At 38.9% G+C, this 27845-nt stretch overlaps 1 protein-coding gene across 1 annotated transcript in view; it reads left to right on the forward strand.

Moving 5' to 3' along the window:
- The window catches only part of LOC107790954 (desiccation-related protein PCC13-62-like), a 75541-nt gene extending 66960 nt beyond the window's left edge, over positions 1-8581 (forward strand). Inside the window, exons 2-3 of the mRNA XM_075224553.1 lie at positions 7227-7452; positions 8198-8581. Of these exons, the coding sequence (XP_075080654.1) occupies positions 7227-7452; positions 8198-8581 (610 nt within the window). The remainder of the gene's footprint in view (positions 1-7226; positions 7453-8197) is intronic.
- The last annotated feature ends 19264 nt before the right edge of the window (positions 8582-27845 follow it).

A 27845-nucleotide genomic window follows, 5' to 3' on the forward strand; every position in this document is an offset into this window, starting at 1 on the left:
TTCTCTATTTCCCTTACACAAATCAATCCCCCCACCCCTTGCCACCACTGTGACCGCGCGCCACCACGCCGGAGCCGCTGCTAAACTTGTCGCCGGAGCCGTTGTCCGCCGCCACCACTGTCGCCTGAGCTGTTGTCCCCCACCCCTTGCCACCACTGATTTTTAATCCTCCTTTTAATCTACCAAGGTTAGTAATCTACCTTATTAGCTTTTTAATTTTTAATTTTTCCTATATAATTTTATGTAATTTTTTAGAGTTTTTGTCTATTTAGTAGTAGGGTTTTTGGTTTGAACTACATTAGATTTATGAACTTAAGGTAAAAATTAAAATCTTTTAGTTCTTGTATTAATTTATATTGAGTTCAATTGTGAAAAGAAACAATTCATTCTCTTAGAAGAGGAGCAATACCTAAATAAAAGTACCTAAATTTATGCTTTAAACTATGCATTATACATTTATAAGATAAGAAAAAAGAATGAAAGGGAGGAGTTTATTAATGTATTAATTATGAACTTAAGGTCATATTGGACTTTTAGGATATGAATTGGACTTTTAGTTAACTAAAAAAAGATTAGGATATGAATTAACTAATTTAATTTGTTTTTGCTTTATTTATATAGATGGAACATCGTACTTGGATGTACAATAGGAATTATCCTAATCGGCGGGGATTGCAGGAGGATTTTGTAGAAGGGGTTGATGACTTTATTAGACATGCAATGTCACTTACGCCATACATAAATGAAGGAGTAATTAGGTGCCCTTGTGTTAGGTGCGACTGTATGAAGTTTGGAAAACCGGAGGAAGTTAAGGTTCATCTTTATAGTAAGGGGTTTATAGCGAATTACTTTGTGTGGACTAATCATGGAGAGATCGATGGTAGCCATGGGATATTTCATAACATGGTTGTTGGTGAAAGTAGTAGGTCGGTGGAGAATACAAATCGTGATTCCAGAATTCATGATATGGTTGTAGATGCTTTTGGAATGCACTTAGGGGGTGAGCCCAATGAAAATGTTGAACAAACTCCTAATGATGAAGCAAAACATTTTTATGAACAGTTAGAGGAAGCTAGTCGTCCACTACGTAAAGGAAGTCCGCACTCTGAGTTGTCTGTTGCAGTTAGATTACTAAGTATCAAATCTGATTGGAATATTTCTCAAGGAATCATAGACTCTGTCATTGACCTTATGCATGAACTAGTTCACTCTGATATCGAATTACCTGGTGATTTCTCTAAGGCAAAGAGATTAGTTTCTAAGTTAGGACTTTCGTCAATGAGAATTGATTATTGTGAAGATGGTTGCATGTTATATTATAAAGATTATGCAAATTTAAGCAGTTGTAATTTTGTGAAAAGCCTCGTTTCAAGAGGCTTTCCAGCGGGAAGATGGTCGCTATCAAGGCGATGCATTATTTACCTCTTATACCTAGGCTAAAGAGGTTATATGCGTCCATGAGTTCTGCTCCTCATATGAGATGGAACTTTGAAAATAGAAGACCACCTGGTGTTATATGTCATCCTTCAGATGGAGAAGCTTGGAAGCACTTTGATAGGACATATCCAGATTTTGCTAGTGAACCAAGGAACATTCGGTTAGGTTTGTGTGCGGATGGCTTCACGCCTTTTTCTGTATCTGTGACACCATATTCATGTTGGTCTGTCTTTCTTACACCTTATAATCTACCACCCGAGTTGTGCATGACTAGTCCATATATATTCTTAAATTGTATTATCCCTGATCCACGTAATCTGAAAAGTTTGATAGATGTATATTTTCAACCTTTGATTGATGAGCTAAAACAATTGTGGTACGATGGTGTTGAAACATATGACATATCAACCAAGCAGAATTTCAATTTGCGTGCTAATTTAATGTGGACAATTAACGATTTTCCTGCGTATGGAATGTTGTCTGGGTGGATGACTACTGGGAAGCTAGCTTGTCCTTACTGCATGGAAAATAGTAAAGCGTTCACTTTGAAACATGGCCGAAAGCAATCATGGTTTGATTGTCATCGTCAATTCTTGCCTGAGGGTCATAAGTTTAGAAGGATGAAAAATGCATTCAAAAAGAATAAAATGGAATATGATTATCCACCTCCGATACTTTCAGGTGAGGAAATTTGGGAGAGGGTCCAGAACTTCAGTAAAGTTATTGAAGCTCCACCTTATAGATTCCCCGGATACGGTGTTACTCATAATTGGACCAAACAGAGTATATTTTGGGAGTTGCCTTATTGGAAGGATAATCTTCTCCATCACAACCTTGATGTAATGCATATTAAAAAGAATTATTTTGACAATTTCTTCAACACAGTGATGGATGTTAAAGGTAAGACAAAGGATAACCCGAAGGCTAAAATGGACTTACAAGAATATTGCAGGCGACCTGAATTACACTTGCAGACAACAAATAATGGTAAGATATTCAAGACCAAATCAAGTTACACATTCACTTTGGAGGAAAGACGGCAGATTTGTGATTGGGTAACGAAATTGAAGATGCCTGAGGGTTACGCGTCGAATTTTGGGGAAAAAGTTGATATGGAGGTAGGGAAGTTGAGCCATTTGAAAGGTCATGACTGTCATGTTTTCATGGAGACTTTAGTGCCTATTGCATTTTGTGGTTTGCCTGAAAGAATCTGGAAACCCATCACAGAGATTAGTTTGTTTTTCAAAGACTTGAATTCTTCCACATTAAGGAAAAAAAACCTACACCGGATGGATCAGAACATTTGTGTAACTTCTTCTAAGATGGAAAATATATTTTCATGTGGGTTTTTTGATGTGATGAAAAACCTTCCAATCCACCTTGTACATGAGGCATGACTTGGAGGGCATGTTCAATGCAGATGGATGTATCCCTTTAAGTGGTAATATTGTATATTTGATGTAATTTTCTGTTTTATTTGAATGTTCTTGGCTAACCTGAAATTATGTAGGACAATTGGCAAATGCAAACAATTTGTTAAGCAGAGGAATAGGATTAAAGGATCTATATGCAAAACTTATCTTGCAAAGGAAACTACTCATTTTTGTGCTTATTATTTTGAGAGTAATGTACCATGTGCTAGGAATAGGCCCAACAGGCACACAGTCGACCTTAGTAATGATCCATTATATCCGCCTATGTCCATATTCAATCAACCAAGCAGATGTTCTAAGGATGTTAGAAAGAGAAGTTTGAGTGATATAGAGTTCAAGTCAGCTACACTTCACGTGTTGCTAAATTGTCCCGAAGTTGTACCATTTCTCAGGTAAGTATTGATTTAGTGGTTATCAAAATATAAAAATTACTGTGATTACATCTCAATGCAACTACTAAAAATATTTGATGTGTCACAGTCACTTCGTGGGTCAATTTGGCCATGATGTTGTATATACGAGATTTGATACGTGGTTCAAAAAATTTGTAAATTTTTCCTTAAAATATTCTAACACTATGTAGGTAAACAATGTTTGGAAGTTATGCTAACTTATGAATTTTTTTAACAATATGTAGGTAAATGATCCAAATAATGGTGTAAATCAATTTTTGAAAGATATATCTTGGGGACCTGGGGTTGAGGTCACAATAATATCTTGTGAATGGTTATAAGTTTCATATAGAGGATTGCTCTAAAAATAAAAATAGCAACAACAGTGGGGTGTGGGTTCAAGGTGGTGATGGCAACCAAGATGGAGATATTGATTATTATGGTGTGCTCAAAGAAATAATAGAACTAGAATATACAGGTTGGCCATATAAGAAATTGATACTCTTTAGATGCAAGTGGTTTGACCCACATCCAACAAGAGGTACAAGAGTACACAATCAATACAACATAATTGAGGTTAATCATACGAGGGAGTATGATCGCTATGATCCTTTCATAATTCCACATAATGTTAGGCAAGTGTATTATGCTCCTTATCCATTGCAGCGGAATAAGTCCGATTGGTGGGTTGTAATAAAAACTAAGCCTGTGGGTAGGGTGGAAGTCGAGAATGTGTTAGATGTTGCATATCAAAACGATATCTCCAGTGTTGACCAAATAGTGGACGAAGTTTTAGAAAATGATTTGGGACATCCTGAACACATATTGGAAGAAGTTGATATAAATGAAGTAAGAATTATAGAAAACGAGGAAGAAGAATCAACTGATGAAGCTCAAACTAGTGAGGAAGAAGAATTCTCGGACGTGGAACTATACGTCGATGAGCTTTAAAAAGTTGGTTTCTTTAATAACTCTCGTTTATAGCTAGTTTCTTTATATGTTTCAATATAAATATGTATTATATTATGCAGATAACAGGAAAGGGTCGAGAAAAGGCTAAGAAACCAAAGAGGAGGGTAGAAGATAATCCTCCATCTTTTCCTGCCTCTTCAGAGATGCCTATGCCTATGCCTATGACTTTGCCTCCACCCCAGGGCTATTCTGAGCTGCCACAGCATCACCAGCCCTACACCTTCATGCAGGCACTAGGTCTTTCGTCATAGGGCCATAGGACTGTACGTCCGACATACAGTCCAGCTGCCACACGACCACGTGGATCGCAGCCATCTGCATCGCATGGATCGCATCGATCCATGTCACATCCACATGGATCACAGGCATCAGTGTCATAGCCACTCAGGTCATAGCCACTCGGGTCACAGCTATTAGTTTCACGTCCACTTGCGGGCCATACAACTATGTCGCAGTCACAGGGCTCGCAACCATCTTCATCTGAAACTCCACCTATTTCAGGCCTTCGCCTGCGAGATACTAGCTCTGACCCCCCTACACCTTCCACACATGCCTCTGATATACATGCTTCGTACGGTGATGCCGATGATGATGAGGAGGTGCATTATGATCAGTATGGAAGGATCATCATAGTCCCTGAGGGTGATGGGTAAGAGTTATTTGTTATTTTTACGTTTATTGTTTTGTATAGCTTTACTAAGATATTAATGTATTTTTTTATATTAAATTGTAGGTTCATCCCTAGTAATATTACTACAAGGATTATCACCAAAGCCACCAGAAAGCTTTATGATGGCCCTTATGCGTCTTGGAGTGATTTCCCATTCGCGCTGAAGGAGTAAATTTTCAATGACTTTAAGGTATAAATATTTTTTTAAGAAGTACAATTATTTATATTTATGATATTTCCATCCTTGCACACTGGAGGTGCGATCAGCCTAGGGACAATAAAGAGAAGAATGGTTCGTGATTGCTTAATTTAATTTAATTTTCAAAGTATATCTATTCTGTTTATTAACTAAAATTTATGAGTTTTCAGGAGAAGAAGTTGGGGCGTCCGATGAACCAAGATGAGCTATTCAAGGAGACTCATATTGTAAAGAAGAAGAAAGAGACGGATCAAGAAAGGTGGGTCGAGGGCCGAGCCTCGACTGTACATGTAAGTTTTCACTTTTCATTAAGTATTTTGATTTACTTTTATATAAATTTTGAAATACTAATTCAATGTAATTTTTTTATAGGGTCGCTTCACAGCTGAAGTGGAGGAATTCATACACAGTCAGCCACCTAGTGAGTCGGGCGACCCAATCCAACCTTCGGACGAGGATGCTGAAAGAATCTGGATGCAGGCTACTGGGGGTCCAAAATGGGGGAAGGTATACGGGCTTCCTACTAAGAAATTCCATCTCTATAAGTGTGGAATGCAAGGAATAGGGACTTCCTCGCAAGCCGAGCAACTTGATGGGGAGAGCCTCTCCTCTATGCGGGAGAATGTGACAAAGCTCACATCCGAGCTAGAAGCCGCCAAGGAGAGAGAAAAGATTAGAGATGCTCAGTACATTGGCATGCAAGAGCAGATCAAATCTCTCCTAGCTTCTGGCAGTTTTCCGATTCCCCAGTCTCGTGACTCATCGCCAGAGGCTCGCCTTCCCCATGCTCATTCCTCCCGTCCTCCCTATGATTGTTCTTCCCATCCTAGACAAGTACACCCTTCTGGATACTGTCTTGGTGAAAGTTCATCAGACGATGATGATAATGATGTACAAAACAATTCTTGACTTTTATACACTTTCAACTAGACAAATACAATCGGTTTTCGAATGGACTTGTAATAACAATTAACTTAGTTTGGTTAGCTTAATGTGTTACTTCTATTGAACTTTATAGTTTGTTAGTTTTAATGTTGTTGTTGTTGTTGTTGTTATTTATTGTTGTTGTTGTTGTTGTTGGCATAAAATACAATTTAGGATTTTTGGTAAGCTGGCAGGTGGTGTAGCTGCCAATACAGGCATTTTCTGCCAAAAATATACCAAGAAAAGCGACCAATTTTGGTCGCTAGTTGGTTGCTTTTCCCTGGAAAAAAACAAATTTCTGGTAAATGGCGACCAACCTTGGTCGCTATTGAACCCAGATTTCTCAAAAAGCGACCAAAGTTGGTCGCTATTCCATTTTAAAAAAATAATTTCTGGAAATATAGCGAACAACGTTGGTCGCCTACAATTAAAAAATAATTAATTCTTGTATTTTGCGACCAACTTTGGTCGCTTATTTTTAAAAAAAAATTAAAAATATTAATACTAAAGCGACCAACTTTGGTCTCTAATATCCAGATTTTAAAAAATATTATTTTCTTTTTAGACCAAAGTTGGTCGCTTTTTTTGATTAATAATAAATAAATAAACGTAATTTACCTGTGGAGACTAACTTTGGTCGTCAAATTTATATTATTAAAATAATAAGGAGACCAAAGTTGGTCGCTTTTTTCTTTACCGGAATATTTGGTCCTTTTACCTTAGACACCAAAGTTGGTCGCTAATTGGCGACCAACTTTGGTCCCTAAGGTAAAGGAACCAGCTTAATATCGACCAGACCTGTTCGGTCGCTTTTTGGTTGCTTTTTGGCCAATAGCGACCAACTTTGGTCACTTTTCCTGGTCGCAAATTAGCGAATTTCTAGTAGTGAGAGACCTACACCTCTTCTTCAGTAGTTGATTTAGAGCTTGTTTGGATTGGTTTAAAAAAAGGCTTTTCAGCAGAAATAGGTTTTAGCCCAAAATGCAATAAGTTGGGGTTGCCACCTTATTGCTTTTGACTTGTTTTAAGCAGTTTTTAATATATTTTAAACTCTTCTTAACTTTATCAAACATGAAAAAAGCTAAGAAAATCTTAAAAGGTTATTTGTTCGGGTTAAAAACCAATCCAAACACCCTCTTAATTTAATATATAGCGTCTATATATCCAAATTTAAAAGTTCGATAAAATTGATATTGCAGGGCAATCAAGAATACAGTAGCAGGATTTCCAAGGCCATTGCTAAATCAAAGCAGAGAAGCATTTGCTACAGTTATGAACGATGCATTTGGACATCAATTAGAACCACCTTTTAATCCTTACGCTAATGACATTAATTATCTCCTTGCTTCGTATGTTATCCCTTATCTTGGACTTACTGGATATGTTGGAGCCAATCCTAAACTCCACAGCCCTACTGTCAAAAGGGTAGTTAAATCAAATTACTCTCTGAACTATCACAACTTTTAAGATAATATTATTATCTTTGTTCCAATTTACATGCATGACATGCATTATTTCAATTTTAGAAAGTTGCAAAACGTTTGACCATCATTTTAAATCTATACAATTTTCAAGAATTGAAATTTTAGCTACTTGCAATGCCATTGCCTTTTTAAATCTAATTTTTCAATCATTAGTTTAATAAGCTAACTTATATATACTGGCTATATCATTTAAAGAATGTTTAGATTATAAATTAGTTACAATTGTTGGTTAGTCATAATTATTGTAACATGTAATCTACCTTATATTTTGGGTTACAATCATCTTCTTTTATGGACAATTGTTGTAGTTATCATTTTGATAACTTAATTGTATATATAAATAAGATTCGCATTGTTGCCGATAGAAGTTAAACTATTATTATTATAGTCGGCTCAGAATCATAAGTATAATTCACTAGTTAATTTTATATCTTAAATTTTCCGTCTGCATTAGCCTTGTAGACAAAGTTATCTAGTACTTACGCTGGTGAAAAATAATAAGTATATGATAGAATTGTAGAAATGCGCCAAACTAACATGACCAATATAATTATAATAGAAATTATCTGAAACTTCATGTCCAGCCAAATATCATCTCATAAAATAAAATGCATGCATGAAGTATTTTCATTATATTTCGAATTGATGAACTGTAATACTTCTGATACAAAAATCAAAATCTGCAGCTACTAGTCGGGCTACTTGGAGTAGAATCAGGTCAAGATGCAGTTCTGAGAGCATTACTTTATGAGCATGGAAGAGAGAACGTGGAACCCTACGGGATAACGGCAATAGAGTTTACAAACAGTATATCAGAGCTGAGAAACAAGCTAGGACGCCATGGATTGAAAAATGAAGGACTCAAAGTGAAACCAACAGTAGGTGCTGAAGGGAAGATACGAGAAAATATATTAGCAGGAGATAAATACTCGCTTTCCTATGATAGAACGCCAGAGGAGATACTGCGAATAGTATACGGAAGTGGAAATGAGAATAAACCAGGAGGATTTTACCCAAAAGGAGCAGATGGCCAAATTGCAAAATCCTATCTTGGAGTGGGAGGGAATTAAACGTTAGGAAATTAAAAAAAAGTTGTTTCCTACGTGCAGAAAAATGCATAATAAAGTGAGCAAAAGTTTAGTACTAGGAGAAATGAGAAATTATACATGAATAAAAATGTGTTTTTTGGGAGAGATGGCAGATCTTATTGGACATTTGTGCTTAGTATTTTCTGACTTTTACGAGGAATCATGTGCATGTTCACGTTGATTCATTAGATTTCATCTTATGTATGATGATATTAACAAAAAAATGTTTCAAATATGAAATGGGAAGATGTCATGTTAGAAGGAAATGATCAGTTGTCACGACCCAAAACCAACCCATCATGATGGCATCTATCATAGTACTAGGCAAGCCAACTACTCAGACATTTCCAACACTCTAAAGTTTTGAAAGATACTTATACAATTTAATTTAATGAAAATCATTTAAAAACAGAATAAGAAGTCATAACTCAATACAAGAATCTCTCCCAAAACCGGGGCATCAACGATTACATGAGCATCTACATAAAGATATAGTCTAGTACATCGTCGAGGAAATAAAACTGAAACTTAAAATGAAAGATAAGGGTGGAGAGTCAAGTTCTGCGAACGCCAAACAACTACCTCGATGATCTCCGAAGTTCCGGACTCCGCAACTCAGCAACCTCCATAACCGGAAGCACCTGAATTTGCACACAAGGTGCAGGGTGTAGCGTGAGTACAACCAACTCAATAAGTAACAAATCTAACCTTTGGACTGAAAGTAGTGATGAACTCAGCAGCTACAGTTCAATATAGAAATAATAGTATAGAAATGTAGGCATGCTTTCAAGTTCAATAGTTAAACACAATACGAGTAAGACAGATCAATTCTGAATGATATGAGAAATACAACCTCTCTACATCTACATGCCAATGCAGATGCTGTATGTGATGCACCACGCTAAAAGCCTCTTGTACTCACACTCTCAGAATACTCAATCACCCTATACTGCATATGGCCAATCCAGCCCTAGGAAGATCCATCTCAAATATATATACACATCAACTGACAGTCAGTCACTCAGTACTATATAAGGCCTATGCAGCCCTGGGAAAATCCATCCTCAAATGTAAACGATTCGGGCAAGATCCATTCCTCAATATAAATCAACTGAGCTCACTAGATGTGTACAGACTTCGGAGGGGATCCTTCAGCCCAAGTGCTATAAGCCAGATCCAGTCATAAATCGATAAAGCATGATGCGGTGTGTACCCGATCCCATAAATATCACCCACAATCAGGCACTCGGCCTCACTCAGTCATCAATCTCTCCAATCTCTCGGGCTCACAATGTCATAAAAGTATCCCAAAATGATGATATGATGTATCAATAAACAACAACAAAGACTGAGATATGATATGAAATGAATAAATATGACTGAGTACAAAATTTCAATTTAATTAATAAGTCAACAGCATGGAACACCCACTATGGGTCCCAACAGTACCAACATGATTCCTAACATGAAGCACAACTCACATATTCTAACACATAGAATAAAACAAGAATGTTTAGATAATACGCAACCGTAGGGAATGACTAAATCACAACTTCTACGGTGCATGCCCGTCACTTAGCATGCGCATTACCTCAACATTTGTCATATAGTACGTAATTTAGGGTTTTATACCCTCAAAACAAGGTTTAGAAGTGTTACTTATCTCAAACTGTGCAAATCCCTACTCCGACAAGCCCTTGCCATGCGAAATGACCTCCGAATGCCTCAAATTTAGCTACAAGCAGTATGATACAATCAATACAAGCTAAATGAATCAATTCCCTAAGAAAATACTAAGTTCTTAATCAAAAGTCAAAAAGTTAACTCAAGAGTTGACCTTCGGGGTCACATCTCGAAATTCGATAAAAGTCACAAAATCCGAAAGCCCAATCAACCACGAGTCCAACCATACCAACTTTACCAAAATTCGACACCAAATTATCACTCAAATCCCCAAATTAAACTCTATAAATCCTATTCTCAAACTCCCAAATTCCACCTTAAATACTCACACACTAGGTGAGAAATTCAATAAGAAAAACAAGATTATCGAATAAAAGTGAGCAAAATGACTTACCTCAAGAAACCCTTAAAATATCCTCTAAACAAATCGCCTAATCCCGAGCTTGAAATGCTAAAAATGGCAAAAGTCTCAAAACCCTCATTTTAATATACTCCCTTGGCCTTCTCGCGCCACGACCAAATATCCGCACCTGCGGAACCCCTTATGCGAAAAATCCTCCGCTTCTATAGAAGTCACTTAAATCCCTAGGGACCGCACCTGCGCTCCAGGTTCTGCCTACGGAAGCACTTATACAGAACATGTTCCGCTTCTGCTAAAACAACCTACTCCCCTCTTCTCCGCATCTGGGGAGCCTTGCTCGCAATTGCGGGATCGCAAATGAGGATTACCCCTCGCACCTGCGTCCTACCCCTGGCCAGCCCATCTTTACACCTGTGCAATACCAGCCACATCTGCGGCATCGCACCTGCGACCAAGACACTCGCATGTGCAATCACACTAGAAGGCTCCTAGTTCAGCGATCTCCTACGTCCCATTTTTTATCCGATAACTAGATCCTCTTCTTCATTCAGAATTTCATGAAAGTATGTCTGCCATTGTTACACCCCATATTTTTGTACGTGGAATTACACCATAAGTAAATTGATATAAGTTCAGAAATAAGATATTACATCCCGTATTTTTGTACATTAAAGTTTCATCGTTAGATAATCGACGTAAGCTCGACAATGAGATTATTTGAGATTATACGTACTACGCTATTTCAAATAAGTGATAAGTAAATTTGTAAAGGTTAGAGGGTCAGCGAAATCAAAGAAAATAAGTTTCGTCGAAGTTTGACAATTTAGGATAAAGTACAGTCCGAGCTATAATACCCGGTATTTATGGACTAATGACATACAAGGTACCTCATGACCATGATAGTAGGGTACATAAAGTGTGTTAAAAGTAAGTAGTGTTTTAAATAATTTGAGATAATTCTTAATTATGTGAATAATTGGGTAATTATTAATTTTTAGTGGGAGATTAACGAATTAATTAAGCACATTTGGATAAGATTAAGGGGGCATCACCCCTTAACGTGAAAGCCCAGAGAAGTGACTTTTAAGTCACATTTCAAGGTGGCAATTTAGTGGCTTAGTCATCCTAAAGTGGGTCGCATAAGAACCAACAAATTTAAGAGATCCTTTATCTCATTAAGGTGATGCTAAGCTTGCAAAAGTTTATGGATGAGCTTCAATAAGTTATGGATAAAATCTCAAAACAAGGAGATTCTATGTAATCTTCAACAAAATTTGCATCTTAGCATCTTAGTAATGTGATTTTCTTGGGAAAAAATTCAAACAACATCTCTTTGCATCTTAGCAACGTGAGATTTGGCAATCTTAAGGGAGTACAGTGCAATCTTTATCAAGAATATCATACGGATTTTCCCCTACTTCGATCCGCCGTTATGTGTTATTTTCAAAAGACGCGTGTTAGAGGGATTGTCATGAGAATAGGCTCAGGTATGTTAAGTCTATCCCTTCTTTCATTTTGGCATGATCCATACGATACAAATGAAACGAGAAAATGCATAACTTCCATAAATGACTCTATTCATAAAAATGCTAGAGATGCTTATGTTCATAATTCCCCATGTGTCCTATTATTCTATCATCTGCTCATGGGTCTCAGAAAATATGTAAGTTAATAAAGTTAACTTCATGATATTACTCTAAGGCATAATGGTCTTATGACATTCTGAAAGATTTTATTGACGTACTTCTCATGCATTGCATTCATTTATACATGTATATTAACCCATGAAAAGATGGTGTTATATATGCATATATATGTATATTATATATATATGGGATATGAGAAAAGGTTACGACGTTATATATGCACCACCACCTGATCAGCTGGTATACGTTGATGATTTTGCCTACAGTGGCCGAGATGATATGATTGGATGCCCTCAAAGGCTTGATGTTATTCTGAACACATATACCTATGCACGACATGACATTCATACCATATGCATGGCACTATAAGTATTTCATGATTTACAAAGTTATCCAGACTTGCAGGTTGAGTCATTTACTCCATGTTTCTTCCATGTCTTTTATACACTTATTTATGTGCCTTACATACTCGGTACATTATTCGTACTGACGTTCTTTTGTTGGGGACGCTGCATTCATGCCTGCAGATATAGACAATCAATTTGACGAGCCCAAATAGTAAACGAGGTTAACATTCAATGAAGGATCGGTAAGACTCCACCTCATTCGAAGTGTAGCCGAGTCTATGAGTCAATGTGTCAGAATTTTGCTACAGACTTATGGGTAGGCTGATACTTTATCCCATTCGATTTCAAACACTCTTAGAGGCTTTTTAGATAGAGGTTCATTTTGTACAGTATGTTAGAGGCCTTAACGGTCCATATGTATTCATGTTTTAAGAAAGATAGTTTATTGATACATTGATTTCCCACTTATACTTATACATTATGAGTCGTGGCAATATTTGGACCTGTTACCAATGATAGTACGATAAGAAAAATATGTTACGTTGGTACTCAACTGAGTAAGGCACCGAGTGACCCTTCGGTTTGGATCGTGACAAATGTGGTATCAGAGCAGTCCTATCCTAGGGAGTCTACATGCCGTGTTTGGTAGAGTCTTCTTTATGGGTATGTCGTGCACCACACTTATAAGCAGGAGGCTATATGGCATTTAGGACTGTCATTCTTTCTTTTTACTCTAGATCGTGTGGTAGAGCTCAGTTGTAAGAACCCAATTTCCTAAATTCTATCTTATTCATAATACGACGATGCCTACATCTGGAAAGACAGTTGGTAAGGGATTGAATGCGACTATGGAAGAGTTGAGTTAGAGGAACTCGAATTTGCATCATGCTTATGATGAGTAAATGTAAGGTCTCCAGCAGATCATATGTGAACTAAGATGTGTGAGTTTCTGGAAAAGGAGCCCTAAGGAATGAATATCTATCCACCCATATGGTAAAAAGTAACGAGAGATTCAAAAGGTGGATACAAGCTTCAACAAGTAAAAGAAGCAAGGTGAAGAAGGGCACGAGACACCCAGATGGTTCACTCTAGAACATTACAGCTAAACATGAATACTAGAGTGTTCAAAAAAAATTATAAAGATAAACAACCCAAAGAGCTAGTGGATGGAGTAAGGGGAGCTAAAAGAGAATGTCTTGTTGATGTTTTCAGAATAAAGTGATAGACATAAATGATTAGTGGGAAATAAGAAGAGAGTTAATGAAACATTGTGAGTAAGATATGATAAACGGATGGCAACGGTAGATCAAAAAGATAGTAGTAATACAGAGTCTATAGTCAAGTGAAGGAAAATACGAGAGGTGACAGGCCTTGAGACAATAAAAAAGTATAGGCCATAAAGTCATATCCCCATTTCGAGAAATAAGTTTGTGACCCCTAACGCAACTACTAGAAGGAAAAGTTAGACCCTAGAGTAATGGAAATCAGTAGGGCTGGTGAACAAGATAAATTAAACATGAATGAGGGACTGAATGATTTGATTATGGTCGATATCGTGAGAATTTTAGATTTTGTTCCGGCGATAATAGAAGGGAAAAGAGAAGAAGATTCATGAGAAATTCAGAGAATGATCATTTAGGAAGACGCCTCCCTAAAGCAAGTAATGTGAGCAAAGTTCAGCTTAAGGGACTATATGTGCTAGTTATACTGAGTGTCACCCTCGCGAATAAGGAAATTTATTATCCTTCGTACAGAAGGATTATCGCGAGGCGAGTAAGGGTCATCGATGATGTGAAAAGACTCCAAAGATGAAGAGATAAAACATCTATACATAGATCATCATAGCATTAAATCATAGTACTCCCCCAAAAAGGGAGAATATAGAGTAATGTGGAATTAAGTCAGAATTAAGCGGTTCTAGTAACTATGGAATGGTAAAGGAAGAATGCGATAAAAATGAGAAATGGATGAGATTGCACTTGTTCAAATCCTACAAAAATGCTATGACTCCAGAACATTATGCAAGCACGCATCTTTATCCTTAGTCTAGACACCCCACCTCATCCTCGAAGATCCTCACACATACCTCTTCTTCCTCCTTATCATAATTCCAATGTCCATCACCAAAATCCTATGTTGCGTCGCGAGGATCTCACCTGAGAGAACCTCTCAATCCTTGCACAACCCTCTGTCTCATCTCCTAAGGAGGAGGTAGTCAATTTGAGTCTTCGCCACCGTACTTTGGAAAGTAACCAAATTCTCCTCCCTCTTTGGAAAACTCGAGTTCGCAATCACCAACTCAAACGCCTTGGCGAAATCCAATAATGAAACACCCCCTCTGTTTTGCTCCCCGAAACCAAAGCTGTCATGCACCTCACTATAGCCACCTACAAATGATCCAATATGTCCATTAAAATCTCCTCCTATGAATAACCTCTCGGCAAGCGGAATATTATGCACAATCTCATCCAACCCCTCCCAGAAGTGTGTTTTAACATCCTCGTCCAAGCCTACTTGTTGCGCGTAAGCACTAACGACATTTAGGGTACACTCACCAACCACTAACTTAATAGTCATTAATCTATCATTCACCAGCTTAACCTCTACCACAGACTCTCTAAGATCCCTATCTACCAAGATACCCACTCCATTCTTACACTTCAAGACTCTATAGTACCACAGCTTATACCCATTCGCATCCCTCGGCCTTGAACCTACCCACCTAGTCTCCTGTACACATGCTATGTTAACCTTCCTCTTCAGAAGGATCCTCGCCAACTCTATAGACTTACTCGTCAGTATTCTTATTTTCCATGACCCAATTCTCAACCTATAGGCTCCCTTGTTCCCCTTACCTCTCTCGCCTCCCATCCCACCCCTTGAGCCCCGCCCCACTTCTCAATCCACCCCCTGCCCCAACCGAGAACATGCCTTTACAATACCATCCCAGACTACATCCACTATACCTACAACAAGATAAGGAAGACTCACTAGCACAAAATAGGCAGCAAACCAAACTAGAAGAAAACAAGTAACTACAGACACACTTGTAGTATGATTCAACTAATGCGAACTAAAGTGATAACAATTTAGCTAACACCAAGAAGAGAAACATGAATGTAGGAGGGAGGAACAGTTTACTAAATATGTCTAAGTCATTTTCATCATCCTCTTCCCTTGCAAAAATAAATTATGTCTCCTACTCTATATAAAACCTTGTCCAAAAATATGATTACCTATACGAAGTAGATATCCTACCCGACGAACAGAAAGTATCCTCAACTAAACTACCCCTCATAAAACCTTACTCGAATTTTTCCAAAATATCATTTGCACCATGGACACAAATTCGATCCGTAGTCCAACACAGGCCAAAAGGATTCATAGAATATGTTGCTGCCTTAAAACTTGACCAGCATCCTATTCTTTCCACTCGAGAAGAACCATTTATCACCCTTCAAATCTCGGATAATTTTCCTAGATAATGGAGAAATCATGGTTTTACACATATCCATTCTGGTGCTATCCGAATTGTTTTAATATATCACGGAAGAAAAGGTCAACCTGTTGTTGCTCATCTTTCTTTTCTAGATACAAGATACTTGGAGTACCAACATGCAAATTTGGGTATTGCTAAATTTACCCTAAATGTCGGGACTGTCTTCATGACTATCTTTCCAAATTTCAACATGTCCTTTTATTATCCATACTAAACTCAAGCATTAAAAATCCAAGTCCAAATCCAAGGAGCCCTACAAGCCAAAGATGCTATCGAAGCCACTCTTCATCACCAAATGGCATGGACAGTCCAAAATCATGCCATGGATCTCTGTCTTCCCGGAGGAGAAAATGCTTTTCTCTTGAATATTGATGATATCAAAGGAAACACCATGTGCACCCTAATACCTAGACAAATTTCTAGAGATGAACTTGTTAAAATTCTTCCTGATACCTGGATCATAAATTATGAAAAGTTAAGTTAACCAAAAGAATCTCTGCAATCTAGTGAGCCGTCTTTTACCAAAAGAAATGACAAAATTGTTTCCATAAGCTTTGACCATTCCCATCTCAAAAAAATCCAGTAAAAACATCTTTTCTTGCCAAATGATTCAACCCAAAGATATAACAGATACATACTCTGACCCTGATAGAGAACCCTTCTGGGATATACAAGGCATCATGGAAGAACATGACTGGTGTCAACATTTCAACAAAAAGGGTAAAAGAGTTTGGTGGTTCAAATTCCCCTTCATGGGACACTATCCATGGGATCTTAGTTGCGACTGCCACGACTATTTGGAAGACCCAATTGGAGAATATGATGAACACCACCTGCATCATTGGGAAAGATTTGGCCTCAACAAAACCAACATGAAACTAAGAAGAAAGGGAAAAGTACTAAAAAGCAATTTCAAGCCAAATATGAACATAAAGATACTTCAATTGGCTCATTAAGTCGTCGAGGTAAATATGAATTTCTTGTCAGTTACAAATCTCATGAATGGCCAAAATTACCAGAAAAATTCATTTCGAGCTAGGAAAATAGTAAAACAACACACATCAGCTCATACCCCAGAATCGGAAAAGCCACATAAACTTAAAACTTCACCAACTCAAAAAACCCTCAAATCCCACACAACCACATATATTCATGCTAAGCCCTTCAAGATCCAGTCATACCCAAGATTTTCTTTCACTTCAACCTTTTGAAAAAGAGGGTATAAGCCTTGCTCCAAAAAATCCCAAGAAAATATAGCCTACCTAATGGGAAAAACTCCCAATGAGTGATATTGAGGCAACAATGAACTGGCAATTAGAAAATTCCATCTGCCAAAACAAAGTGCTGAACAACATTGGCAACACCTTAAAAAACGTGGCCCATAAACAAAATAATATGATGAGCAAAGTGGAAACAACTGAGAAAAAGGCGGAGCAGACATCGTCTTACCATGCAGGACTAATCAAAGCCTTGGAACTAAGGTTGGCAAATTTACAATATGAGATTTGTCCGCCAGGAACTTCACTTTTCCAATTCTTCCAACAAATACAAAAGGAGATGATTTCCATCAGAGAACAGATTCAACTTTTGAGAAATGACCACTTTGAGTCATAAAAGACCCAAGTTTTCCCTTCAAAACCTGTCTTCTTCCCGATGTCACCCCAAATATATTCCCCACCTAAATTGGACTACAACTTTTCTAACTTTCCTACTACCTTAAAAAATTTTATTTCTTTCACCCAACCCTTAAAAGAAGAACATGAATTTGATATTGCAAAGATGGTTTGGGAAAGGAAATATGAACTTGCGGCCCAGAAACAAACCAAGAAAAGGCGAGATCATGGTGAAAGTTCAAAAGGATCCAACCCCGAAGACCTAATGATTTCTGATCAAAGGCTCCAAACCTCTATGTCTCCCAGCCAAGAAACAAATTAGAAGAAGATACCACATGGTCGGAATCTCTAAATTTATCAGACGATGATACAACGGAAGATAGCTCTTATCAAATAATGAATCCACAACAAACTCTTCCGAAGAAGACGTTCCCCCAATATTTGCGAACCAGCCAAGAGACACATAAATATCTGAAGTAGATGAGGATCAAGAATGCATGACGGATGAACCAATCCCAGAAAGAAGACAAGAGACCGTGGCGTCAAAACCAGTAAGAACTAGCTTCCACACGTTCACCTTAGATGACATCAAAGTTTCAAAATGGCCTCAAGGGATCCAAGACTTCTATACTTGGATGGTGACCAAAATTTTGGAGGAACGAGAAAAGTATATCATCCTATCAGAACTAACTTCATGGTTCTTAGGAATCCTTAGAGATTGGTGGAATTCACTTGGGATTCAAGACAAAAATACTTTTCTTACTTCCGAGATTTTGCCTTCAACATAAGAACCTACATGAAGTTTTCTGTGGAGATACTGGCCAAAGACAAGAGAAAAAGCAAAGAAAACTCTTCGAAATGAAGTGTGCATCATTCGACATAAATAACATTGACAAGCATTTTTTAAAAATGGCAAGATATACTTTGAAATCGGCAGAGACATCAACCTGAAACAAGCCTTTGTCTCTCCCCTTCCAAAGTTGATGGCGAGCTGAACCAGGACAATCATTGAAGAAAAGTTTCAATCAATAACAATCCCACAAGTCGGCTACATCAAGTAATCTATTTTCGTTGCATTCGAGGACATTCGAACGAAGCGCTCAACCCTAAAACAAATTATCCAACATAATCCAACTCATGATAAAGCATGTCGCAGATCCGATCTGATCACCAGATCAGGATGTTCCTACCACACATCTAGACGGCGAAAAGGATTCAGGAGGTTGAGATGGCCAAGAATTCCAGATGGAAAATCAAGGTCCAAGAGGCACACAAAATATTTCAGAAGAAGGAGGCCAGGAAATTTTCATAAAAAGAGTAGATGCTATATTTGCCACAAGATCGGACATTTTTCAAGAAATTGTTCCCAATCGAGGAAATCTTTCAAACTCTTTGAAGAAATTGAAGATTACACTGGCATACATCTCGGAGACGAAGAAGACCTTGAGTCCACATTCTCTATGGATGATGAACCCCCTGAAGAAACTTTATTCTCTCTTGATATATACGGAGATCATGGTGATGACCACTACTAAATTTCAGAACCAGCAGCTAAAGACCAGGAAGAGATCAACACTCTCATAGTCATCCCCCAAAAAGACCTCAAGGATTATCCATCCAATTGGGATAAACCAACTCGAGTCATTGCTTTCATTGACATTAGAGCTGCTTGTTCACTCATGAATCATGTTGCTCTCCAAGATCAATGGGTGCCGCACGTTAAGGATTTTAACACTACATCAAATGGAATTTTGACTACCACCGTCATCACAAAGCACCCGGTCACAATTGAGTTCTTTCTAGGATTGAAGTATGAAACCAAGCTGATAGGGTCTGATGTACTAGGAAAAGATCTTATTATTGGATTCGACATTTTCAGACAACTAAAAGATCAACTCCATGTCACGACCCTAAACCTAGACCCAGTCGTGATGGGGCCTCTCGTTAATACAAGTCTAGCTGACACAACACCCAATTCATTTTAAACAATTAAAATAATCAACATGATTAAATCCCAAAAGAAATAGTGAAACAGTAAATTTGCGGAACAAAAACAGCCCGACATCGAGGTGTCACCAGTCATGAGCATCTAAACATGTATCTAAGATTCTGAAAGAGTCTATACAGTCTATCACAGAACTAGAATCAAAAAGTAAGATAAGAGGGAGAAATATTGGGCTGCAAATGCCGAGCAGCTACCTAGTGGACTCCAAATGGCCTGTTGGGAGCAATCAACCCTCACTGACGGGACCTGAAGCTCCTGAGTCTGCAAACAGGGTACAAGGAGTAAAGTGAGTGCTCCAACTCAGTGAGTAATAACAATAAATGAAGACTGGGCGATAAGAAATCACGTAAAGCACAACAATATGCTATAAAAAGGCAGTGTAAAACCAATAAAAAGGCAATAAAATAGAGAAATCTTATAAAAATACCTTAGTTCAGTATAAGCTCCTTTAAAACACATTTTAACAGTTAAACAAGTAAATGAAAAGCAGCGAGAAAGATAAGCACGTAAAATCAGCCCCTGGAGCACCATATCAATAGAATCAGCCCCTCGGGCAACAACATGGAACAACACCAGCCCCTCGGGCAACAACATATCACATATCACACTGGGTACCCGCGCTCACTGGGGGTGTACAGGCTCCGGGAGGGGTCCCTTACGGCCCAAGCGCAATATCAAGCCATCTCATGGCATAATCAATAGGCTCTCGGCCACATATCAAGCTATCTTGTGGCGTACAACTCAAGTCCTCGGCCTCATAATCATGAATCAATATATCACTGCTGCGGCGTGCAGCCCGACCCAAAAGTATCCTCACAACATAGGCCCTCGGCCTTACTCAGTCAGAATTCTCTAAAAGCCACTCGGGCGCAGTAAACATGATACTCAGCCCAAAATATCATTTGAAGTGTTAAAATAGAGTAAACATGGTTGAGTTATGAAAACAGTATAATATAGCATGACTGAGTACAGATATAAAATCAAAACAGTGAGGAAATAGCAGTAAAAAGCACCTAAGGGTCCAATACAAATGGCACGAGGCCCAAATATGGCATTCAGGCCAACACATGATGATAGCAAATAGTTTTCAATCAAATACGCGGTAAAATAGTCATTCGGGATGGACTAAATCACAATCCCCAATGGTGGATGATCCCATGCTCGTCATCTAGCGTGTATGTCACCTCAATATAGCACAACGATGTGAAATTCAGGGTTTCATACCCTTAGGACAACATTTATAATCATTACTCACCTCTGTACGGTCCAAACTCTAGTCTGCGATGCCTTTGCCTCTCGACTCGGCCTCCGGATTCTTCAAATCTATCCAAAAAAAGAATTATACCATCAAAATATGATAAGGGAACAAAGCCCACTCGAAAATAACCAATTCACATCACAAATCCCGAAATTGGCCAAACCCGATCCTCAGGCCCACATCTCGGAATTCGACAAATTTTACATCAATAGAACCCTTATTCATCCATGAGTTCATGCATATCAAAAGTACCAAAATCGGACTTCAAATGGTCCCTCAAATCACCCTTCAAATCTCTCCAATTAACCGAGCCCTAATCCCCAAATTTACCACTGAATTTCCCTTAAATTTTATTCTAAGAATGATAAAAACCACCACAATAACAAGCTTAAAAACCAAGGACCTTACATCAATGAATCCCTCTGAAGAACTCCCTTGAAATGGCTTCCAAAAGCTTCTCCCCAAATGAAATATTGAGAAAAATGGCCAAAAATCGCGAAGGGTGAAGTATATACCTTCTGACCCAGGGATTCCGTACCTGTGGTCATTTTCCGCTTATGTGGTCTAAGATACCGCATCTGCGTTTTTCACTTATGAGCCCATTTCCACATCTGCGATACAATGCCCGCACCTGAGCTATCGCAGGTGCGCTCCCTTAGCCGCTTCTGCGGTTCCAACTGACTTACCTCTTTGGCGCATCTACGGCTCCATCTCTGCTTCTGTGAGCCCGCACCTGCGAATCCCTAGCTGCAGGTGCGGTTATGATAGCAATAGGAAAATCTTCAGCTTCCAACCCAACTCAAAATCTTTCGCCAACCATCCAAAATCACTCCGAGGCCACCGGGACCTCAACCAAAAGCACCAACAAGTCATATACCACCATCCAAACTTATACCAATCTTCAACACACCTCAAATAACATCGAATCAACCAAATCACATTGGATTCAAGCCTAAGAATTCCAAAAATTTCAAATTCCTTTTTTGATCAAAAAGTCTATCAAACCTCGTCCGAATGACCTGAAATTTTGCACATACATCACAAATGACACAACGGACCTATTCCAACATCCAGAATTCCATTCCGACCCCTATATCAAAATCTCACCTATCAACCGGAAAATGCCAAAATTTCAATTTCGCCAATTCAAGCCTAAACCTTCCCATGGATCTCCAAAATACATTCTGATCACGCTTCTAAGTCCCAAATAACCTAACAGAGCTAACCACATCATAAAAATTCCAATCCGATATCATATACTAACAAGTCAAAACTTGGTCAAACCTTTCAAATTTTATGCTTCAAACTGAGAAATATTCTTTCAAATTCAATCCGATTACCCTAAAAGCCAAAACCGACAATTTACATAAGTCATACTACATCACATGGGGCTAGTCATGCTCGAGAACTAGCAAGCAAAGTGCAAAAGCTCAAAATGACCGGTCGGGTCGTTACGTCCTCCCCCACATAAACATATGTTCATCCTCGAACGTGCCCAGAGTTGTTCCGAAACCCATCAAACAGTTGTGTAACCTTACCATGCACATAATCGGGGGTGATCCCACATCACCCTATCTCATATAGGTCCGACAACACAATGTAACTGAAGTTTTGCCCATAAACCTTAGAACCACATTTCCACTTCTGAAATCCTTTACAAGATTAGAATCTCACATTTATACTCTGAATAAGCCCGAACAAGATATATAACAAACCATACCTGCAACCTCAGATGCAATTACATGATGTACTACATAACTCAAACATTCGTTGCGATAACTCTTAATCACAGCATTTGCTCAAAGCAATCAAATATCGATAATAAGCCTCTTATCCAATAAAGCCTCATTCCAACACTTTCGTATACTGCCAATGATAAATGAAACACATAGAAAGTCATAACCATTCTGAACATCAATGTTATCCTTCCAACACGCTGGAACAGAATTCGTTTGTATTCATTATAGATCCCAACGATCTCATCTAATCCAACACAACTACTCTGGTGACATGACACATCAATACCATCTAAAGCCGCAACTTGAGCAATCCGCACACCAATAAGCAACAATCCCAACGTACTCAAATCATGAAAAATGACCCAAATGAAAGAGTTGTACCGCAAGCTCACCAGTACCACCACAACACAAATGCTGAGAACCCGTCACACATCATAGAAACAGAACACACGAATCTAACCTGAAAGGTCATACTTCCATATAACTTCGTTGCAATGCGCGACCCTATCCAAACACTAGTCCACATGAAACACCTCAAGTCACACTGCTCAAAATCGACAACCACGCACAATTTGATGTCTAGAACCAAAGCAAATTATCATAACCACTGCAAAGCAATTGACATAACATTACACACCCGAAAGGACACAACCGATACGCCATCTACCGAGCAATACCTAATACTCTTCCAGCTCAAATTCCACTGAGAAACCCAATAGAAACCACACCACATGTGCCTATAACCAACAAATCCTAACGCCTTGCAACACGAAAAGGTAACTCATAGATCTCCCCAGATCACTAATAAGCTCAATAACAATCGAATCAACACATCCCTCAACAATACAACTTGGAGTCAACCAAGCAGACTCGATGTAGAACACACTTCCATATCAGCTTGCCAGTGAACCCCTTACCAAGGAGTTCCTGAATTTGTTCCTTCAACTCTTTTAACTCCGCCGGTGCCATATGATAGGTGCCCAGTACCAAATTAATAATGAAATCAACAACCCTATCCGACGACATGCCCGGCAGCAGAAAACACATCCGGAAAAGTCCCTCACCATCGGAACTGAATCAACGATAGGAGTCTCTGCACTAACATCCATCACGAAGGCAAAATAAGAAAAACAACCCTTCCCAACCATCCGTTGGGTCTTCAGAAATGAAACCTCCCTATTGAAAGCATAATCCGTCGAACCTCACCACTCAATCCGTGGCATCCTTGGCATAGCCAACGCCGCTATTTTAGTGTAATAGTCTAGAATAGCACGACATGGAAAACAACTAGTCCATACCCAATACCACACCAAAATGCAACATACTAAGAAACAAGGATCCACTCAGGTCTCCAAACCTCCAATAGTTATCACACAAGACCGATATATGCGGTCCACAACCACGACCTAACATGTTCATGAGAACTACCAGTCTTCAAATCCATATAGCACGCGAATCACCATATCAAATCCTAACTCCACCGTCCGAATATACAACACACCTCTAATACCCAATCATCCCACAAGAGGTACTCCTATAATTCTTCCGTGCCACCAAGCAAACTCGAATATCAGAAGTCGATCCAACAAGAGAGTGTCGCAATACTAATGAAGTATCATTAACTCAATCACATTGCCCTTTTTCTAAAGCTCATACCCTTATCAATCCACACCAATTAGTGATATCTTTTCCCTAATCATCTGAAGTTGCCCGTGCTGCCTAAGAAATTTATGACGTTCCTTTCAGAACTAAATCGTAACCTTACACACACAAATCTCAATCCTACACAACATAGCGCGTATACCATACCATCCTAGGATAACCATGAGATCTTCATATTCCTTCCGAGCCACAAGAAACTATGTATTCAACTAGCCAATAACTTTTCATCGATTTCATCTAGAAGAAAATCACTACACATCCCATGTTCCTCATGCTCGTAGAAAATACGCATCTCTAACAGTGGTAGAAACCATCAAGAACTCTCCAAATTCCATTTGCACAAAACTAAACCGTCAGGACTGAATCCTTCTAACTCAACCAAGCTACGCAGGTCACTAAAACCCAAGAGCATTGCCGTGAAACATCTGCAGAAACTCATTACTTCGTAAGAATCCAAAGAACTAATCATATCCTTACCATGTCGATCCAGCCTACTACCAAGCTATCCCATTTATCTAAGTTCCTTCTGATTTACCTTCAACTTGATACTTCTTCTTACTACAACACCATAATTTCCTCAACCAAGACTCACCACACGAGACCCAAGCATAAAAGCACATCGTCTAAGGCTCATAAGCCGCTGGATACTCTCTTAAATATTCCCAAATGCACCACACTCACAATACCTACCCTGAAGTGACTCCCTGCGAACCCAAAGCCATTACCTTCACCTTCCTGATACTAATATATAGAATCCCCTAAGGATACAGAAATACCACGAGTCTTGGCACCCTTCAATGCAAACCTCAATTTTTAGCCAATTATACAACTTGAAAATCTCCAATTATTATATGTAAAATCTTGAACCTATTAGAACCATCCTCGAGAGTCACCCACTCTACTCAAACCGCAATTAGACCGATCAAACGAGCTGACGACATGTGCTCCATTAGCACCCCGACACCGCAGAATGTAACCTCACCTTAATGCAACCAAGCAACTTTCTGTTCTATGCACTTACCAATAACTTCTCAAGTCATTCCATGATTCTCATACACCCATAAAGCATAACATAACCGCTATTGAAATTTCCTTTACTCGAGCCATCCTCGATCTCAACCTCCGTAAGCCATTACAGATTCACCCGTACGCCTCAAACTGGAACCAGTGTAGCACATAACCGTGCAGTCAACTAAACAATAGCATACTCCCCCCACTTGGCTCAAATCCATAGATCAAAACACACAATATCTCATAATGCATACACCACGTTACTGCCATAATACCGTGATGAGATTAAACAAAATCCTTCATAAGCTCGTGCAACACAGACCATCTAGTACTTCAAATCTGCTGCAAATCTCGCATTCACCCTCGTAACAGTCAAGCCCACTCTCTTAAGCGACCAAATTCAAATTGCAACACATATTTTTCACTGGTTAACAGAGTTCTTCCAATAAACGACATAAAGGATCACACAAACTTCAGAACAATTCGCATGAGATAACCCACCTGCCTCGCCTCAAACTAACATCTTATTATACCCTCCCACCGTCATAAACGTTGCGCAGTCACTAAATCTTCCTAAGTCTGAACTCTATTTCACTTCCCAACTAGGCAACATGAAAAGGTCCTTCAACACGCCCACAACTCAGGCTATATATTAAATCACGATGGAAATCAAGCACCGGATAGTTCTTACTACCTCTAAGCAGACCTTTCTTGTCTCATTCAAATCATATGCACACATCTCATAGTCACATCATACTCATCATGTAGCTATCCAGTCATCACTCCCACTAATAGGGACACTATTAGACATGCAATCCAAAGCACGTGCTTACACAATCAACTCCTCAGTGCTCAAGCTGTAGGCAAAACCCGCTCAAGTCCTCCAGTCTGGACCAACATCAACACACAGAGATCATATCTCGCCCCTCGATCAGGGAATCACAAGCCATCGATGCATATCTTATACTGAGCACTCATGCGCTCATACGAACGCGTGGAAAGAATTCAAAGAGTTACATTCCAAGCTGAATCATGGACGCACGTTAAGAATTAAAGAATGTGAAGTTTTTCCTAAAGGTTCTGCAGCCTCCCGAGGATAAATATAGACGTCTCTGTACCGATCTACGAGACTCTACTAAACCTGCTCATGACTCGTGAGACCTATGTAACCTAGGCTCTGATACCAACTTGTCACGACCCTAAACACAGACCCGATCATGATGGCACCTCTCGTGAAGACAAGGCCAGCCGACACAACACCAAATTTATTTTAACCAATTAAAATTACACAATTTAAGTCATTAACATGATTACATCCCAAAAGAAACAGTGAAACAGTACAATTTTGCAGAACAAACACAGCCCGACATCAGGGTGCTACTAGTCATGAGCATCTAAACATGTATCTGAGAGTATGAAAGAGTCTTTATAGTCTATCATATAACTAGAATCAGAAAGTAAGATAGGAGGGAGAAACATTGAGCTGCAAACGCCAAACAACTACCTAGTGGACTCTAAATGGCCTACTAGGAGTAACCAACCCTCACTGGCAGGACCTGAAGCTCCTGAATTTGCACACAAGGTGCAAGAAGTAAAGTGAGTACTCCAACTTAGTGAGTAATAACAATAAATGAAAACTGAGCGATAAGAAATCACGTAAAGCACAACAACATGCAATAAAAAGGAAGTGTAAAACCAATAAAAAGGCAATAAAATAGTGAAATCTTATAAAAATACCTTAGTTCAGTATAAGCACCTTTAAAACACCTTTTTAATAGTTAAACAAGTAAATGAAAAGCAACGAGAAAGATAAGCACATAAAATCAGCCCCTGGGGCACCATATCAATAGAATCAGCCCCTCCGGCAACAACATGGAACAACACCAGCCCCTCGGGCTATATCACATATCACACTGGGTACCCGCGCTCACTGGGGGTGTACAGGCTCTGGGAGGGGCCCCTTACGGTCCAAGCGCAATATCAAGCCATCTCATGGCATAATTAATAGGCTCTCGGCCACATATCAAGCTATCTTGTGGCGTACAACTCAGGCCCTCGGCCTTATAATCATGAATCAATATATCACTGTTGCAGCGTGCAGCCTGACCCAAAAGTATCCCCACGACATAGGCCCTCGGACTTACTCAGTCAGAATTCTCTAAAAGCCACTCGGGTGCAGTAAACATGATACTCAGCCCAAAATATCATTTGAAGTGTTAAAACAGAGTAAACATGGCTGAGTTATGAAAATAGTAGAATATGGCATAACTAAGTACAGATATAAAATCAAAACAGTGAGGAAATAGTAGTAAAAAGCCCCTAAGGGTCCAAAACAATTGGCAGGAGGCCCAAATATGGCATTCAGCCTAAAACATGTGATAGCAAACAGTTTATAATCAAATACGCAGTAAAATAGTCATTC

The sequence above is a fragment of the Nicotiana tabacum genome, chromosome 11, assembly GCF_000715075.1.
Source record: "Nicotiana tabacum cultivar K326 chromosome 11, ASM71507v2, whole genome shotgun sequence".
In the NCBI taxonomy this organism is placed as follows: domain Eukaryota; kingdom Viridiplantae; phylum Streptophyta; class Magnoliopsida; order Solanales; family Solanaceae; genus Nicotiana; species Nicotiana tabacum.